The following is an 18952-nucleotide window of genomic DNA, read 5'->3' as shown; positions in this document are numbered from 1 at the left end:
AATGACTGCTGCAGCTTTAAAATATCTGTAAACATGAAGCATTTTCCCAAGGTCAGTAATATAAAAAAATTAAATTAGACTGTTAATAAACTGTCTCATTCTGCAACAGGCCAAATGGTGCTAGGAAATGACCTAAGGTAGCCATAATATATCACTGTTTGCAAAACCTTGAGAGTAATCAATTTATCCAGCAGAGCAAATTCTACTGTTGAAATTGGCAACATTATATTATGTAGCATTATGTATTAGCTCAATTCACAACAGAGGTTATTATTCAAATATGCCCACTACTCCCTCCCAACAAATGCCTGAAGTGAAGATGAAATTATGTATCTGCTTCCAAATGTAGACTATGTAGCTATTCTTCTGGTACTTCTTCAGTCAAATAAGATGGATCTGATTACAATGAAAGTGCTGGAATGCTAAATTCCAGCAATGAAAAACCTGTCAGAAAAGAGGCAATGCTGTCTAAAGAGGCTTGTTCAACAATTTATCTTGATGTTATGCACCCTGCTTACATCTTCAAGCACCAGACTGTCATATGGGTAAGCAGCAATTGATATAATCTCTCTGGGGCTTGTGAATATATCCAGTCCAATGAATCTGGATTCCTAAACTAGAAGATTCTCTATTTGGAAGGGTCCACTAGATGCAGTGTTTTACAGACTGGATCCATAGCTAGCACAAAGGAGGAATACATTATTACCACTCATGGCAACCATTTGTTTTCATGTTAAAATAACAACAAAAACCTGAATCCAGCTGCTTTGTTAAAACTCTAATATAGTTTTATTGAAATCAGACAATCAACTTCAATAAAATCATATTACAAATTGCAATTATGAACCTGCTCTTTTCACTGGTTCAAATACAGTCAAGGCAAAGATGGTAGCCATATTGCACAAGAACCCTAAACTTATCTTCAAAACAGATCTAATTAAGATCTGCTTCAGGGCTGGCATCAGAAGTGGTATTCAGGAGGTTCTGACCAGTTCTGGAGAACCTGCAGTGGAAATTTTAAGTAGTTCGGAGAAACGGTAAATGCCATCTCTGACTGGGTCCGCCCCCATTTATTCTCTGCCTCCCGAGTCCCAGCTGATCGGGAGGAAATGGGATTTTGTAGTAACCTTCCCCTGGAGTGGGGAGGGGATGGAGATTTTACAGTATCCTTCCCCTGACACACCCACCAAGCCATGCCACACCCACCATGCCACGCCCACAGAATCATAGTAAAAAAAATGAATCCCACCACTGGCTGGCATACACCTACAGAGGAACTTAGGTTTGTGCTGAATGATAAGTTAAGCCAAGGAGCCACAGGCAGAACGGAGCACATTAGATAAATTCAGTGCATATTGACAAAGATAATTACTAAGATAATAGTGAAAACATACATAAAACTTTCATTGCCATGTAGTCTAGAGATTTGCAGCTCTGGAACCTCTAATCCTCATGTTCTCCCCCATAGTGCTGTTCTGCTCCAAGAGAATGCCTGAGCTATTGCAGTTATCATTCAACCCCAGAGTGATTCAAGAATAGGTCTGCTTTCTTGAATATACAGTAGTTGCTGGCTCTTAACTGATATTTCAAGGCTTTTTTGGGGCTCAGAGAACTCTATTTATTTTGTCTAAGGTAATGAAGAAAATCTGACAAGTCAGATCCCACTCAAGTTTTTTGTTATCCAAGAACCAATTTCTTTTCTCGGTATTAAAACAGGTCATTCACCAGTGATTTTTTTTTTTAAATTAGAATTTACATCTGGAAAATGCACAGATAAAATTATTTCCTTACTGGGTTATGACATCTAAATTTGTGAATAAATGGACTTTAATTCTTCCACCTTCCCCACCTCCTGTGAGGAAAGAGAACCAAAAGGTGAAGAACATGAAAATCATCACATCTTTCAAATGAAATTCTTGGAAAATTTCTTCTTTAAACTATCATAGGAATATTAATTATTCTAAGAAATATATGTAGATCTGTATGTTCATTTATATTAAGCAAAATGGGAAAATGCCTAGGTTATTGATCTAGAAATAGGACTCAAAAGATGCTCCACTATAAACAGCCAAGTAGAATAATGTGATGAGCAATTTTTATGGCAGCATAATAAAACTTGCAAGGACAGGGGGAAATGTAGTTTTCCAAGTAGTTCTCGACTCACAACCATTTGCTTAGGGACTATGCAACGTTACAACCACAGTCCAAAAATGACAACCACCGCAGCATCACCATGGTAACAGTATCAAAATTCAGATGCTTGGGAAGCAGTATGTATTTACAATAGTTGCAGCATCACATGGTCATATGAACATCCTTTGCAACCTTTCCAGCTGGCTTTCAAAATCAATGGGGGAAGCTAGATTCAATTAATAACAGTAGTAATTCACTTAACAAATTTGGGGGGAGTCATAAAATCAATCACCTAATAACCACCTTGCTTAGCTATGGAAATTATGATCCCAATTGTGTTCATAATTTAAGGGCCATCTGTAAATTATTTTGAAAAATTGCTGAAATCTCATGAGATAATTAAATCTTATGAGATAGTTAAATATTAAAACATTTTGACACTTTTGATCTTCCAGCATTTTGCTCTTCTCACCAAAATCTTAGTTGGCTTAATGACTATTTGCAAGAACTTTCAGCGAAGATGTAGTAGTCCACACATAAAAAAAGGAGATTGTCAGTTACTGGTCTAGTAGTTTCTAGCAAGTAGTAGTAATTCCATGAGCTCATTAAAAGAAACAAAAAATAGAAACAAGCACAACTGTAGAAACTGTATCAAGAACAAATACTACCAGTTACACAAGCAAGTTCCTCATTCAAACCCACATCATCTTCAATGTTCAAAATTTTATATAAAGCTAAACAATTTGGTATTTCTGAAGCATAAAGTAATAAATATTCGAGGTAATTTATGTAATAATCAGATGTTCATGGAGAATAGAATAGAAAAGAGTTGTGATTATTTCAGAGACCAATATATTAATGTAGATAAAAGCTAAAAACTGTGTGGAGGAGAAATTGCCTATAATCAACTGTATGATCTCCAGCATCATCCAATATATTGAGCCAAATATAGATAAAGAGACAGAGCACATGGGTTTTCTGTGCTGGTGGGAATTCAGCTGCTCCTGATTAAGCACCCTCTGAAAGAACTGAATGTCGGGGACAAAGCTGGAAAATACAGTTCTCCTAATCTATTTTTTTTTCTATGTGTTGATTACACTTTTGAAGGAGCGGGGGCTGCAACCAGCCCTTCGTTCATTTTCCAAATTGTATTTTCTCTCTAATCATCAATTATGCTATTTTTGCTTATGCATGCTGACAGTTAAAGCTGAATTGACTTATGATAGGAAAAGATGTGACTTTCAAAGCAAATATTAATATCTTCCAGAAAAGTCCAGATTAAAGTACCAAACAGTTGATGATGGAATCAAAACTGGAACCATACATTTGAGAAATTCAGTTCAGTCCAGTAAATCTAACAGTTCAGAGTTGTGCTAGACACTGCTAATTACATGAGATACTTAATATAATCTGAAAAGAATGTGTAATACTCTGGGGCACCCAGGCAGGGCAAGATATAATACATTTTAAGATATAGGTACTTGCTCTGTACTACTTGGAGTTCTCAAATTCCAGCAAATGCCTCAAATTACACAAAGCTATTTCTCCTCTGATAACTGCTGTATGAAAAAAGCTATTTTTCTTGGAATGCTCTGTATGATTGCTTAGCTGTATCAGAGCAACAGAATGTGAGTTGAATTACACATTCCTGCCTCATATTATCTATTCGTAAAAGAATCTGAAATACCATTTGTAGCAGAATAGCTGCAAAAGTGAGGTACTTAAATACATTTATAAACATGTTGAAAGGTTGTATAATAGCCTCCCAAAATTTCCAGGGGTAGACAATAGCATATACTGAGAGTTTGAACACATTTGTTAATATCTGCCTCCGTACAGGATGTAAAATAAAGCATCATATTATTACGTGAAATATTGATGACATATATATGTAACATATACTGTAACAAACAAGTTTAACAGTTTCATGCAATTTTTTTAGTCAATGCTGTGTTATGATGAGCATGCAAATACTTTCAGTTAGCCATGCATTAAACATAATAATGTGATTCTTCTGGAAATATGATTCTTATATAAAAAAAAACCTCCTAGAGTAGATTCAGGTCCCAAAAGAAAGAAATACCTATGAAAAAATACCACTGATGCACTGTATAGAACCGTGATGGCGAACCTATGGCACGCATGCCACATGTGGCACATGTAGCCATATCAGTGGGCATGTGAGCTGGGCTCACCGGAAGTAGAGAAACAGGCTGTTTCCTGCTTCCAGAGGGCCTCAGGGGTGGTGGTGTGGAAGGCCTGTTTTTCTCTCTCCCCAGGCTCAAGAGCCTTTCTAGGAGCTTGGGGAGGACAAAAATGGACTTCCCCACTCCCCTGGAGGCCCTTCAGAAGCTGGAAATGGCCTGTTTCCGGCCTCTGGAGGGCCTCCTGAGGGGGTGGGGAAGGCCGTTTTCACCCTCCTCAGGCTCCTAGAAAGGCTCTGGAACCTGGGGAGAGAGAAAAATGGGCATTCTGGTCCCACCAGAAGTTGACAAACAGGCCGTTTCTGGCCTCCAAAGGGCCTCCAGGGGTGTGGGGAAGGCTGTTTTCACCCTCCCCAAACTCCTAGAAAAGGGAGCCTGGGGAGAGAGAAAAACGGGCCTACTTGGCCCATCGTGCCATTGTGTGCCAGGAGCAGGGGGGAGCGGTGGGGTTGTGCGCTCATGTGCGGGGGTGGGACACATACAATTATGGGTGTGGGCATGCATGCGCATGACTCCCTCCTCGCTCCTAGTACATGATGGCAAGAAGGTTAGCCATCACTGGTACAGAACAATAAAAACTTCTAACTGAAAGCTATACATCAAGATTCACATTGCAGGGTGGCAGTTAAATCCTATGAAAATATGAAAAATATTCTGAATTGGGCCAGAGCTCTAATCTAGCATTTTGTTCTACAACGTTCCTAAATAGATCGCTCTGAGAAAATACCAAGCAGAAAACCAATATTTGTCACCAACTGTGCTCCCTAACAGTATTCAGAGGCACATACTTAATAAATTTTGTAGCAATTCCATAATATGTTCAATATCCCTTCCACTATTTTTAATAAACTAATTTTACCAGGAGGCTGATCTGTACTTTTTCAGTTGTGTAATGGAACTCTTAAAGCATTATATGGCTTGTTCTATTACAACATATCAGAAAAGGTAGAAGGAAAGGAAAGAAGATGGCCGGAGGTAAGTCGATGGGCTCAATGGGTGCACTGTTGGAAGACCTGATGGGCCAAGTTGGGGACAGATCACTCTGGAGAAGATGAATTTATGTAGTTGTTAAGAATCAACATGACTTGATGGCACATAATCAGTAAATGGAAGAATAATAATGTATTGGTTGTTCTATTAAGATATAGTTCACTGAATCATTTCTGGAGTCTAGAAATCAGATAAAACATTGTTTCCTTTACTACATACTTAACTTCTATATTGTCTGCTATAAGCTAAACAATTCTGGCTGTTTTTAAAGTATTAAAGTATTTAAAGTATTAAAGAGGTGTTTTAAAATCTCTTATGGACCAACCTTTTTTTATTTTAAATAAACTGAAGCTAGAATCCCTAAATATTTTGTGGGTTTTATTTCTTTTTGGTTTTTTCATTCCTGACTTATCATAAAAATTTATAATTTAAATCTTAGTTTTTGGGGAGGATAACAAGAAAAGAAAAATTCTGCCTCTGCTTATCAGCATCCATCGGTATTCATCTGGCTAGCGTCCTTGCAGCAAACAGCCTGATTAGCTTCAGCACATCATCGTGGCCTGATTCAGCACAAGCAGCTGATTGTCACTTGGATCAGCCTCCCGCAATACCGCCAGTCACCTGTTCTAGGCTGCGGGGATCGCCGCAGCCCATCGCCGCCTCTGCGCATCGCATTTTTGGCCTCTGTGCATCAACTTTTTGGCGTCCACACAGCCCATTTTAGATCCATTCCAGGCTGCTGGGATCGCCATAGCACATTGCTGCCAATCGCCATCTCCTCATGTCAAGTTTTTGGCCTCCGCATGGCCCGTTTTTGGCCTCTGTTTTCGGCCAGTTTCAGGCAGCGGGGATTGCCACTGCTGCTAATCCCCGCCACCCGGAACCAGCCAAAAATGCAATGAACAGAGGCCAAAAATGGGGTGTGCAGAGGCCGAAAACACGACACGTGGAGGCGGTGCTCGGTGGCGATAGTCTGTGGCAATCCCTAGCCTGAACGGGTCTAAAATGGAGCGTGCTGAGGCTGAAAACGTGGCACACAGAGGCCAAAAACGGCCGAAGGGTGGTGGCTGGTGAGTGGATGGGGTTTCGGTAATATTCGGTGTATAAGACGCACCACAATTTCCATCCACTTTTAGGGGTGGGGAAAGTGCATCTTATATTCCAAAAAGTATGGTACATTTTTAAAGAGAACCAGAGTAATTTATAACTCCTACATGACTATGGTACCTAGAGTAAAGCATTACATGGAATGTACAGAACACAATTTTGGCTCAAAAGTTACATTAAAATGTATTCAATTGAAGCAGATATTGGCTGATTATCTTCCTCTGCTTTTTTGGGGGAGGGCATTTTATGCATTGAAATAGTTCTTCCACTTGAGACTGGACTTTTTTTTAAAAGGGCAGTGCCAAAATTCTGCATAAATTATTATGTGAAAGTGAAATTTTCAGAGTATTTTCTTCTATAATATTATTATTATAGTCTTTCTGTAGATTATTAAACTATACTAATATTACAACGATCCTTATGATCTTTATTCTTATTCACATAAATAACATCTGCTAGATTAAAAATTACTCAACATCAGTTAACTCTTTTTAACACAAGAATTTCTAATTTAACTGGTTGCAACATCATGCGCATAAAGCTACCTAAAGCTATAGAAACTTCAAGATATTGAAGATAGAGCTCTATGACCAGAGGGAGAATTCCTGTGACAAAACAGCTTAACATTACAGTTTCAATTTCAGCATAAAGATGAGCTGTGAATCAATATAAATTCGATAACAGAATAGTTGCCATTATCCTGTATATTGTATTGAATGCCATAGTTATTGTTATTTGCCAGATGGACATAAGTTGTCAATATACTTTAATGTGTTTCTAGCTTTCAGGAAATGAGTTTATTCTCTTGAAGCTAACTTTGCTGATCTGAGAAAAAATTTGGAGATTGATGGTTGAACTTTGCAACTATGGTAGTACTGTTTGAGTCTCTGGATAATGTTTCATTGCTATAGTTCAGAATGACAGTCTTGGAGAATTATTATTCCAGAAAAAGAAAAAAAATATCTAAAATGTGCCCATTTGTAAGAGAATGAACATATATTCCCTAAAGCTGAAGCTGTCTCCAAGATGGGGAAATTCAGATTGTGATGAAGCTGTATGTTGCATACTGACATGCTTGCCTAACATAAAGATAGAAGATATCATGTGGCCATCTAAATCAACAGAAAGTGGTAGATTCATATCAGCAGTTGTGATATATTTTGGTACTATTGAAGTGGGCAATGTAATTGTGAAGTCCTAGAAGGCTTCATAACTTGGATAAATTTCAGGAGGTCTGTAAACTTACATGGGAATAATTATAATTTGATTTTCATGAACCACTATCTGAAATTTAGTTTGTCTTGTTAATGATTTAAATGGCTGAATAAAGTACATATGTTACTACATTACACATCTACTATTAATATTTTGATTGTATTTGACTATTATTAGTTTCCTTGTTAATACAACCTATAGCTATGCATTTTTTTTATTGAAATACATTTTCTGAGAAGAAGTTTGTAGGTTTTACCAAGTCTTCAAAGAGATGCAACAGCACGAAAAGAATAGAAACAAAGTCATAGCTATTAAGAAGTTTAAAATCAATCCTTTAAGGTGGATCTCTCAACACCACTGGTTTCATGTGCAAGGCCAGTTAAAAAGATGAAACTCAGTACTTTATGTCCTATCTGTGGGGCTTCCATAGTTGGCTACTGTAACAACATAACATTAGACTAAATTGGCCTTTCATACAATACAGTATGATTCCATTGATGTTTTTATTCAACTTTCATCAAAATCCATTTCCAATCGAGGTTAGATAAATGTCGGCCCAACTCTTCCTATGATAAGTGGGATTACATCTGATACACATAAGGTGTTATTCTGTAATAGATTGAATTGAATAAAAGTCATCAAGCTTCACTGCATATTTAATAAGTTTTGCTCTTATTTCTCTCTCTTTATTCTCTATTTTTCTAGCCATATTGGTAAGCTACAGATGAAGAAGCTTTCTTCCACAAGCAGAATTTTCTGTCTCTTCTCTGATCTGCAACTGCCACCCCATCTACCTTGAAAGTCTTCCCTTTATCTCCTTTTGGAAGCAAATGCCAGCTCCTTAAGAGTCTTGCTTACCCTTGTTTTTTCCTTTTGGGAAAAGGGAGAAACAAACAAGGGCAGATCTCAATTGTTACAGCTGAATGTCCATTTAAAATCACTGATCCAGAATTATCTAAAAAGGAACGTAAGGGATGAGTAAAGCCAGCTGTCCCAGAGAAGCCTGCAAACAGATGTCTTTAAGCAGCTTTTTCTTCTGGCAGCCCTCTGGGAAAAGACTTCAGGAACATGTAGCCTTTCTAAATATTGCAACTAGTGCTGGGGAAGCAATCTGGGCTTTTGGATAGAGTTTTGTCCCTCATTTGTGCACTCATTTTAATTTCTGTTGTGCAAAGTGTTTAGCACAAAATACAATATCTGATTGCAGTAATATCATTCATTAAATTACATTAAGCCTTGTGGTATTTCTCCAATCTGGAAACACAGAATAGTTATTTGAAATATTTTAACTGAAACCCTGGAAATAGGAGAACACCAAACATAGAAACATGGCTTGCAAAACTAAAATCCCCAAATAGGTTAAATTTATTGCACTGGCAGTTTGTTTGTTTTTTTCCACTTTTGAATGCAAACATAAATAATGGTGACTGCTTGAGACAAAATTCACTCACTCTATCTACAATTCAATATAGTACCTGACATTCTTTGCTGCTCCTGTGAAAAATCAATGCCTTCGCCAATGGAACTCATGATTTTCTCGATCTGAAAAATATATTAAACATTAGTAAACATTTTTTCACAAAAAAATGCAACCAGAATAGAGAAACTTTGAATTGCAAAAGAAAAGCTATTTGCTCAAAAGAAACTTTTTATGTCATCTTCAAAAATAATGTATGTATGATCAGTATTTATTAGAGAAAGAAGTCTACAGATGGTCTTTCCAAGCTAGCTACTGAATTCCCATTTATGATTTGGTTAAAAATATGAATGGAACAATCATTTTGAATGTTCAAAAGATGTAATCTTTTTTCTACTTAAAAAGAACACACTATTACAGCTAAGGAGAGATTTCAAGGCACAGATCCCAATACCAAGTTGCTTCAACTAAAAGCTTGCAAAAGCATTAACATAAGTTGTAACAAATGTACAAAACGTAGCAGCTTTGTGAACCACCCAGAGTTGCTGGGAGTTGGGTAGCAAAGAAATGCAATAATAAGTGAAAGTAAAATTTTAAAAAAAGAGCATCCTGGGGAATATTTCAACAATCAAGAAGAGAAAGTCCACTCAAGTCAGACTGAATAAACTGCGGGATCATCTAGAAGTTCCCAATCATTAAGAACTCAAAAAAGAAAGAAAAAAGAAACAGTAGTTAGAATGGTTTTTAAATAAGACAATTACAAAATTAGTAAAGTACTTCCACAGACAGTCTTGAAGGCCAGGGACCTCCCACGGAATCTAATGTAAACCAATAAATGAACCACATCAATTGCATGCTCAGAAATTTTCAAATATTCTCTGTTTGGTTAAAATACAATTTTGTATCTGCCATTGTAAGGATGGTATAAAGTGCAATATATGTGTGTGTGTGTATACACACATATATATACATACATATATACACACATACAAGATTGCAACATATAAGTGTTTAATCTGTCAAGTTAAGATGCACTTTAGTAACAGTAGAAACAACAGATTTGTTTCTTAGATGCAAAAAGTTATATGGAAACTAAAAACTAAATTTGTAAATACGCATTCCAGATAGGGCTTGAGATTAAATTGGAATTGTTTCTAATAATCACAGGCCTATGGATATCAAATCTTTTTTCTTTCTAACCTTCCCCTTTCATCTCAAAATTTAGCTTCTAAGCATTTTGGGACAGAGCCACAATGTCTTTTACTTATGTCTCTCTCTCTCTTTCTCAACTTGATTCTACAAAGCAACAATACTAAGCACAAAATCAGAATTAAGTGGATCTCGCAGAGGTTTAGAAAAAAGCTTCAGATCCCTACCACATGAAATTTTGCAAGCATCTAATGTCACGGAACCCTCATAACTAGTGAAGAAAACACACCAACACAAAGAAAGCACAAATTAATTGCACAACTAAGCAACCGTAGCACCAGACTGGTTCCCAGCAGAACAAAGCTTTGCGAGTTTCTTACATTGTAGAAAGACTGAACTTCGGAGTCATCAGGCACTTGCTCCTGAAACTGCTGGGAAAGAGCAAAACATGTTTTCCAAAAGAATTCAATCGAATGAAATATAATTCTATTTAAGAGAAAAAATAAAGCAAGGGACAAGAAGAGTTTTCCGTAATTTCACATACAAAAAAAAAGTTTCCTTTGCTTCATTCTAAGCACTTTCCTGACCTTAAGCCCTCATTCTTCTGGCTCAGACTTAATTTGAATGTCACAATTGGCTGACTTCATACATATCTCTCCAACAGTATAGTTTACACATTACACCAAACCAAACCCATCTTATATTTTAACATGATGCAATTACATTTATCCACATTGCCCTGGTTTGCCTTACAAAATAGTATGCAACTATGGCAGCAGTACAGTAACAGACATAGATTGCAAAAGATAAAGACATTTCTTTCTTAGCTTGACTATAACAAATGTAATCTGGGTTTTAGTTTCTACCAGAATTGAAGACTATTCTCATTCTTTTATTCTCACTCTCCGCACAAATATATTTGCTGGCCTACATGTATATTGTATCCTGTCAAATTTTATAGTTTTAACTTAAAAGTACTATGATACTTTCTGATAGCTGATACTGCGATTTGGATCCAAAATTTGTGAACTGATTTATTCATCAAACTAAAATTTCTTTCTTTTGTCTTCTAGTCTTCCATTTAAGCTTCCAGTCTATCTGAAATATTTTGTACAGCCTCCCCAAATCTCATGCATTCCAAAAATGTTGGGCTTTAATTGCCTAGTCAGCCTTGCTAAAATAGTGTCAAGATTACAAATGGAGGTAGACCAGATAGAAAATATAACGCCTAACTTGTGCAAATTGGAATGCTTTTTTTTACTCATGCCAAATACATTTGGAATAAAGACAAATGTCTATGGAGATTCAAAGTCATCCAGGTCATGGTTGTCCCAAAGATACTTTTTCAAAAGGCAACTAGACTTCTTTTGTTTTCTTCCCTTGAAGTTTAGCTTCTCATCCAAGATCCTCATCCTCATCTTTGGAATTTTCAACACTTTCAAGAAGGTTCCACATCCATTTGCACTCTTCAAATGACTCTGAGGGCACAGATAAACTTCCAAGTGGCCTCAATGACTCTCAGAGAGAGTGCTAATGACCAGATGACTGCAAGGAATATTAATCTTTCCATTCTGGAAACCATATTAGACTTTAGGGTTCCAGACGCTGCCACATTTTTCCCCTGAGGGGAGGAAGTGGGGGCTGAGGGGTATGGTAACATTCTTCAAGCGGTCAAGGTCGGATGGTGTTCACATCTGCAGGAAGAGTGGCAAGAAGATATTTGAATGAACTGGGAGAACGTGGGACCATGTGACCATCAAAGGGGTCGGGGGTGGGACTCTTGGGGTTTGTAGAACTGGGAAAAGAATCCGGAAATTCAGTTTTGGAATTTCACTCATCGTGTGCCAGTTTCCTCATGCTAGTAAAGAACTCTGGAAAACAATGGCTTCTGAGTTTTTTTTACGCAGAAGAGGTTTTTCTGGAACCTTGACACCACCATTCAGTCAAAACTGAAGAAGCTTCTTGCATAAAAAGCAAAATGTCTTCAAGGGGAAAAAAACCAAAGAAACTCCAGTTGCCTTTTGAAAAAGCACCTTTGGGATAAGCAAGACAAATTATTCCATTTTCTCATTTTTCTCATGCAAACTCTATATTAATTACATGTTAATAGTTCAAATGAGAGTTATTAAAATTTTAACCTTCCATTAAAGACTTATTTTACTTCATTTTTAAATTACATAAAAATATTATGTTGTAAAGCACTTGGAAATGACAAGACAGTAAAGCTATGTTTAGACAAATACTCTCAGTTTAATTAGCACGATAATAGTAGTAGCTGAAAGGCAAAAGAGAGATTATTGTAACTGAAAAACCTTGTGAAACCTCAAAATCTGTGGAACCCCATTTCTTTAGTCAGTAGCTAACTTGAGATATTTTTTTAATATTTAATTCATTCTGATATCTCTGACATTCATCATTCTTAAGGGCATTTCAAGGAGGGCAGGGGAAGAAAGGCATAGATTTACAAACACTATGAAGCTCAGGTAAGCTTAAGGCCTTTTTATGCAGAGTCATTTTTAGCATATTTTAAAGGTCCAAATAAATAGTTCATTTTGGTGAAAGTAACAGCTCTGATCTTCTGTCTGTTTGATAAATCTTATTATGCACCCTGAACATGCAAGCTCTGCAGCATTTAAATCTAAAAAAAAATCCATTGATTTACAACAGCTGTGCTCTTCCTTTTGTTGAAATATGGCCACTTGCCAGAAGGCTTCATTCAATGCCACCACCCACCCATCCACAGAAAAAAAGAAAGAAAGAAAATGAAGAAGCTTGACATCTTTGCTGGAAAATAATCTGCCATATTAGTTAATATATTTTGGATTTTTTTTTTCTATTTTACTTCCTTCATTAAATAGTTACCAATTCTTGTTAATTTATTTCAGAGATGTTTTTGGACTAGAACATACATTGATGAACTTCTATGAAGTAAAAAGTGTGGGATTTCCTCTCTCAGGTTAATTTAATTTTGATGTAATAATTGGAAGAGCAAAAAAGCAACATTCCTCCTGTTCATTGTTCCAACGAAAACTCAAACGGACCCTCTTCCAGTCAGTAAGCTTCCATTAACACCTAAGGTTAAAAGGCAACTATCCCCTTAACACGCAAGCTTCATACTTAAAATAAAACTCCTTCCTTGTAGGTACATATAAAGCATTTTAAAAGTTTGCAACAGGCCTGAGATGTGTGACACAAAACCCATGGTCCCTGATCATTAGCAATATCTGATATTTATCCAGCTATCATTTTCAATCTATTATCATGTCATAAGAACAAGGAACAGAACTCTGTGCGAAATATGATACTCTTAGGGGTGAAATGCTACTGGTTCGGATCGGTTCGCCCGAACAGGTAGTAATAAAAGCTACTGGTTTGGGCACACCAGTAGTAAAAAATGCTACCGGTTCGGACAAAGAGGTATTTCCGATGATCAGCTGTCCCTTGCAATTAATATTCACTAGAAAGCAGGAAATCCTGCTTTCTAGAGAAACTAAATCGTGGGGCACAGCTGTTACTCCCCCCCCTCCGCTGTTCTATTTACCTTAGAAAAGTCTTATTAATCCTTTTTCAGCACTGCATGGTAGCACATGCAGTGCACATGCGCGCAAAGCACGCATTTGGCTACACTGTGCATGCGTGAGCAAAGCGCACATTTGGCGTGCACCACACATGCGCATGTTTGTATGTAGCAAACCGATAGCAAAGTGAACCAGTAACAACTTTGGATTATTTCACCCCTGCTTTCTGTGTGTATGAATGTGTGTGTGCATGCTTGTGTGTATATGTCAGAGAGAGAGAGACAAAACTGTCAAGATGTAAACAATATATACAGCAGTGGCCAAAATTGTGGAAACCTATTGGAGAAAGTGTACTTTTGAGGTTTGATGGCTAATAACACCATTATTATTTTTTTGAGTTTCAAGATAATCATATTCCACTGCTGGAATGGCCTCGGAATAGGCCAAACCTTAACCCAATTGAAAATCTATGGCACTGACTAAAGAAACTTGTGAGTTAATAATAATAATAATAATAATAATAATAATAATAATAATAATAATAATAATAATAATAATAATAATAATAATAATAATAATAATAATAATATTTTAATTTATAGACCGCCCATCTCCCGAAGGACTCAGTTAGAAGTGACCCAGCAATAAATCCCAGTTAATAGAAGCAATCATTCTATCTTGGTTTCACATTATAACAGCTGCAGAACTAAAAGACTTGGTACACTCCATGGGAAGACGTTGTAAGGTCGTAATTCATGCTAGAGGTTACCCAACTAAGTATTAACTGACATGGTAATTTTTGTATATCTCATTTATTCTACGTGTTTCACTTTTCTTCTATACACTGTAACTGCTATTCTAATAGCAAATCTTTCATAAAAGTTATTGCATTACATTCTTGATTAATTTATCTTTCCATTGATATATAATTTTATGGTACTACTCCCCCCAAAAAAGTGATGTTATTAGCTAGTTTTAGAAAATACACTTTTCCCAAAAGGTTACCACAATTTTGGCCACTACTGTAGTATCAAACTGTGAACAGAATCCTCCCAAATCAATATCAACTGGCATTGGCCTTGAATGAAGGAGACACACCAGCACAACACTCTACTGCCCACTATCAATTCTCTGAGCCAATCCAGTAGAATATCATGGTCAATGCTATCAAAAACCATTGAGAGGTAAAGTAGGGCAAGGATAGATGCGCTTACCCCAATCCTGCCCAAACGCTAGAATATAAACAGAGAGGCGAATCCCACTCCTTACTAGCACTAACGATGTTATCTAGTTTGGGTAATGTCTGCAAGAAAGCTACTAAGCTAGGTGAGCACCAATGACCCCTCACTCTTTTGGCCAATTTAATTTAGTAGTTCTCATATCTATGGGCCTTGTTTAAACATTCCTGGAAAAGTTATAAATAAATAAATTGTATTATATATGTGCATAAGGAATGTATCAAAACTATGTTCTGTATAGATGTGAAATGAAAAAAGTAAGGTTCTACATTTAGGCAAGAAAAACAAGATGCACAGGTACAGTATATGTGGTACCTTGTTCAATAGTGGTGACTGTGAGAAGGATCTTGGAGTCCTAGCAGACAACCATTTAAATATGAGCCAGCAGTGTGCAGCAGCTGCCAAAAAAGCCAACCCAGCTCTAGGCTGCATAAACAGAGGGATAGAATCAAGATCACGTGAAGTGTTAATACCAATTTATAATGCCTTGGTAAGGCCAGACTTGGAATACTGCATCCAATTTTGGTTGCCACGATGTAAAAAAGATGTTGAGACTCTAGAAAGAGTGCAGAGAAGACCAACAAAGATGATTAGGGGACTCGAGGATAAAACATATAAAGAACAGTTGTTGGAACTGGGTATGTCTAATCTTATGAAAAGAAGGACTATGGGTGACATGATAGCAGTGTTCCAATATCTCAGGGGTTGCCACAAAAAAGAGGGAGTCAAACTATGCTCCAAATCATCTGAGGGTAGAACAAGAAGCAATGGGTGAAAATTAATCAAGGAGAAAAGCAACTTAGAACTAAGGATAAATTTCCTGATAGAACAATCAATGGAACAACTTGCCTCCAGAACTTGTAAATGCTCCAACATGGAAGTTTTTAAGAAGATATTAGATAACCATTTGTCTGAAGTGGAGTAGGGCTTTCTACCTAAGCAGGGAGGGGGTTGGACTAGAAGACTTCCAAGGTCCCTTCCAACTTTATTAAATTAAAAAAAAAAGATGTGAATCAGCTAGAATTCAAAGGCATAATTACTGGCAAAGAATCCTAGAAAAATGATGTCCATTGGATCACAAAGAGTCAGAAACACCTGAATAACACCACATTCATTGCTATTTGGGTCAGTAGGAAGTTTATTTATAATTGTGAAACCTGAGTAATGTTGGTTAAAATAGTAATAATATTATAGAATCAGAATAATTACTCCTTATATTATTCTGTGCAGTAAGTATTCAAATCAGGCAAATGGTTTTGGGAAAGTCAGAATTATTCATCTGAAGAGAAAGACAAAAATATTTAAAGACTTATACTTTATCTCCATATTTATTATTTAATATTTACATATTAAAAAATACCCTCCCTAATATTCAACGTTCTTACTTTGAGGGATATTTAATATAGGACGTAAAAGGAAGGTGTTTTTTTTAAGGAGGTGTTTTCCCTATTCTACCATAAGATGGCAATGTTTATTAGTCGAGTTTGAATTTATTATAGTAAAGCCATTGACTGTTGATCTATACAAGAAAAGTAATGTCTATATTTTTCTCTTTTTGAGGAACTTTGAATTTACTTTATTTATCACAGCTATTGGCATTGATCAGTACAATAGATTAGATTTCTAACAAATGATTTCTGCTTTATATTCAATTAAATTACATGACTAATGAAAATTCTAAAAACTATTATCAGAAAATTTGATAAAAAACATAATGATCTGTGTAATAGCTGAAATTGATAAAGACCTAATATTAAAGAAAAGAATGTACTTTCACTAGCTAAATGACATTGTATAATATGTCATGTGTTCTTATTCACCTGAGTTTGTATTATCTATTTTTTAGAATTGCTAAGAACTAGATACTTTTTACTATATACTAATATCAGGGTTCCAAGTAACACCCCACAACAAAAGAAAACTCCAAGGCTTGAATTTCCTCAAAGTTACATTTTATTAGAGATGTCATATTGGCACATCTGCAAAAACCTGACTCTGAAAGCTGCTAGGTTTTCCCCACCCAAAGGAAAGTTCAAGTCCCTACCCAACACCCACAAGTCCATCACATGGTCCAATCAAACATCGACCCAACTGGAGATGCCTCCCGGTTCCATCCTTCCAGGTGCAGGGCAAGTTGTCCTTGACTTTCTGAGAAAGGAATGTTATTATGATTATATTATATATATTTATGTAAAACCACAGAACTCAAGGAAGGTGTGTTTTCTTTTTCACATGACTGTATTTGAAAGGAATCTAAGAATTCAGAGTTAAAATAAGTGCAATGGATTCACTGGGTTTAAATGTATTGCAGTTTTCTCTAGCAAATAAATGAAAGCTAAAATATCTCTATATACCTATAATATAGATATTTACAATGCCATCCTATACATATTCATAAAGTCCTCTAAATTCAGTAGAATTTTTGAAATTATTTCTCCTTAAGGTATTGTTATCAATTTCACAAGTTGTATCACTGTATCTTCCATGCCCTAAAATTAATTATGTATATTATCTGAAAAAAACCCTGCTGTTCCCTGAGAGGAAATCTTCTAATTATTTCAACAAGAAGCTCACCTTTAATGGCAAGCACCCTTCCTTTTTGTCAGGGTTCAACGGTGTTTACCATTGGAAATATCTGTTTTCAATGGCAAAGACTCCACACTGAACAATTATCTAACTTCAACTAAAATCACAGGGATATATTCCAGAATAGGGTGATTTGAGAATACCAGTTTGTACAATTTCAGAAATCTGAAACACTATACTTAAGATTTGAGAAATTATCTGACAAACCACCCTATAGTCCTACAAGAAAACTAACTAGCCGGTGAGTCAGTTACCTTGTGTGCTCCTCATGAGAAATAACAACCAGGTTAGTTGTCTAGAGAGATCACAATTTTCTAGCCATCACTTTTCTCAATGTGAGTGGAAATCTTAAATTATAGTAGACATTTGCCACCATAATGAAAATTTACCTGTGATTCACCACAAACCAGCAGATCTGGCATCTTAAATACGCAACACGACCAGAGAACCCTTCTAAATATTCAGCCAAAGTGAAAACAAGTCCTAATATTGAGTGACAGTGATATGAGAGTGAGCCATATGATTGTTCAAGCTGTTTCTTCTATGTTATCCACTGAGCAAATGATAGGCTGTAATCTCTCTGCCTGAGAGGCACCTATTGTATTTGACTTTGCAGAGTGAAATGCACGGGGAAAACACTGACAGCTGATGGACAGTTCAGATTTTAAATGCAAATCCAAGCTTGTCTTGTGCCTAGCCCATTGCGTGGAAGAAGTACCACATTTACCACAGTTCTTACAGATTTGGTAATCACCCAAATCCAGAATGACACTATGAGTCTTACAGTTTGAAACAGAAAAACAATAAAAAAGAAATATCTACAGGACATTGCTCCAACGGGCAGACACCACAACAGAAAAGACACAGTCTAAAGCACACCAACTTTGCCTGAACTTACTGAAAGAGCAGAAATCATAAGAGGTAGGCAGTCCCTGTAATAACCTGGACCCATGCCATGAAGATCACATGCTAGAAAAATAATGCTTAGGGTCATCCAATACAAATTAGAACTTTATATGGCAAAAGCGATGCCAGATGTTCTGTCTGGCTTTAGAAAAATTCCTTGGAACAGGACACGTTATTGCTAATGCTTTCTGGATAATTGAGAAAATCAAAGAATACTAAAAAAGAAATCAAGTATGTGCTTTGTTAATTACAGAAAGGCCTTTGTATGTGTTAATCATTTCAGGCTGTGGAAGCTTAGAAAAATCGGAAGCTTAGAACATCTCACTATTCTCACACTATATACCGGTCAAGGAGCTATAGAACGGGCAGAACATGCTGAAACAGACTGGCTCCAGGTTGGCAAATTGAGCAAGGGTATATATTCTCCCATTTGATAGGGAGTAAGTAATATAGGTAATCTTCAGTTAATGACAATAATTGGGACTGAAA

General features: G+C 36.5%; 1 protein-coding gene across 16 annotated transcripts in view; it reads right to left on the bottom strand.

Annotated features, from left to right (window-relative positions):
• ANKS1A (ankyrin repeat and sterile alpha motif domain containing 1A) overlaps positions 1 to 18952 on the bottom strand; it is a 130609-nt gene that overhangs the window by 37342 nt on the left and 74315 nt on the right. For 9 of the 16 annotated variants that reach the window (XM_058177549.1, XM_058177555.1, XM_058177547.1 and 6 more), the window contains 2 exons: positions 10596 to 10646; positions 9125 to 9191 (listed from right to left, as the gene is read on the bottom strand). In XM_058177549.1, coding sequence (XP_058033532.1) covers positions 9125 to 9191; positions 10596 to 10646 — 118 coding nt within the window. The remainder of the gene's footprint in view (positions 1 to 9124; positions 9192 to 10595; positions 10647 to 18952) is intronic. The other 7 variants (XM_058177550.1, XM_058177557.1, XM_058177561.1 and 4 more) reach the window with 2 other exon arrangements.

This window comes from Ahaetulla prasina, chromosome 3 (assembly GCF_028640845.1).
Source record: "Ahaetulla prasina isolate Xishuangbanna chromosome 3, ASM2864084v1, whole genome shotgun sequence".
Lineage (NCBI taxonomy): Eukaryota > Metazoa > Chordata > Lepidosauria > Squamata > Colubridae > Ahaetulla > Ahaetulla prasina.
This window is presented reverse-complemented; position numbering and strand designations above follow the sequence as displayed.